Here is a 1,195-nt window from a genome sequence, read left to right as displayed (position 1 = left end):
TCCTGCAGGCGCCCGCCTCCGCCGCCTCGCTAGCTCCTACCTTTGTGGTTGAAGATGCCTTCCATCTCCATGCTGCTCCGCGAGTGAGCGATGCACAGGGAGCCGCAGGGAACCAGGCCTTCCGCCGCTGGGGACCGGTCCGTGGTCCGCACCAGGCACCAGTCGGGCTTGTCGTGGGGCCGCTCCAGAACCTCCACTGTCTGTCCGCGGCGGATGGTCAGCTCGTTGCTGTTGCAGGCCGTGAAGTCGTGGATGACCACCGTCAGCTCGCAGCCGCCAGAGAGCTGGAGAGGAAGAGCACAGGTCAGCAAGCGCGTGTCACCAAGCCTGAGGCAGGCGAGGTTTCCACCGGCAGGTGGGTCCGAAGCATCGCTTACCAGCTGAGGGAGGGCGTGGAGGTGTCGCTATCCCTTAACTTCCCTCTGGCACCGTGAGGATGGCTATTTACTGGCTCACGTTCTAAAGGGTGATTATTATTTCAGAGTGTTTCATAAGCTATTTTTCATATAAGCTTCCAGATCTTTTTGCACCCAAGATATTGTATCTCCCTTCTCAAAAATGCTCTCTACCTTAACTTAAGGAAAATGAATAAGAACTCGGCTTGAAGACTATTTTGGGGATTATTGTTTAATATGGTGATAAAATGAGATAAATTTTTTTTTCCTCCAAAATTTCAGATGTGATTTGGTTTCGGAGAGTTCAGGACTATTATACAGTAAAACCTGTGAGAGCAGGAACTCGACAGGACTGCCTTGTTTTTCGGGTCTTGCCAGTTTTTCACCTTTGACAGGGTGCAGTCCATACTTTTCTATCACTCTCTGTTATTGAGAAATATTTGCGTTTTCCTTCTCTGAAAGGTTTCTGCCTTACACAGGCTCCAGCTTTCACAGGTTTTACTGTAGTATGCATCATTTGAATTGGGAAAGCAGCAGCCACAAGAGCAAGGAGACTGGAAAGGTCAGGGAGCTCATGATCCCGAAACATGGGTCTCAGCACACCTTTTCTCTCTTCAAAACTCTTCACGAGCCTCCTCTTCCTCCAGGACACTCCTTGTGTGACATTCATGACTGTATACCATCTGACCTTAGATCCTCTCTCTGGGCTCTCCTCCTGCTTCACACTTCCACACGCCACACCCACACGCTCGTCGACAGTGGGTCATTTCCCACGGCCTGTATCTCTCCTGGCCTCCCTA

The 1,195-nt window shown here is 51.1% G+C and overlaps 1 protein-coding gene across 1 annotated transcript in view; it reads right to left on the bottom strand.

Annotated features, from left to right (window-relative positions):
* Positions 1-1,195, bottom strand: part of TRIO (trio Rho guanine nucleotide exchange factor) — a 285,006-nt gene that overhangs the window by 97,351 nt on the left and 186,460 nt on the right. Inside the window, exon 32 of the mRNA XM_023738420.1 lies at positions 41-284. Within this exon, the coding sequence (XP_023594188.1) occupies positions 41-284 (244 nt within the window). The remainder of the gene's footprint in view (positions 1-40; positions 285-1,195) is intronic.

Source organism: Trichechus manatus, unplaced genomic scaffold (assembly GCF_000243295.1).
Source record: "Trichechus manatus latirostris isolate Lorelei unplaced genomic scaffold, TriManLat1.0 scaffold00116, whole genome shotgun sequence".
NCBI classification, from domain to species: Eukaryota; Metazoa; Chordata; class Mammalia; order Sirenia; family Trichechidae; genus Trichechus; species Trichechus manatus.
This window is presented reverse-complemented; position numbering and strand designations above follow the sequence as displayed.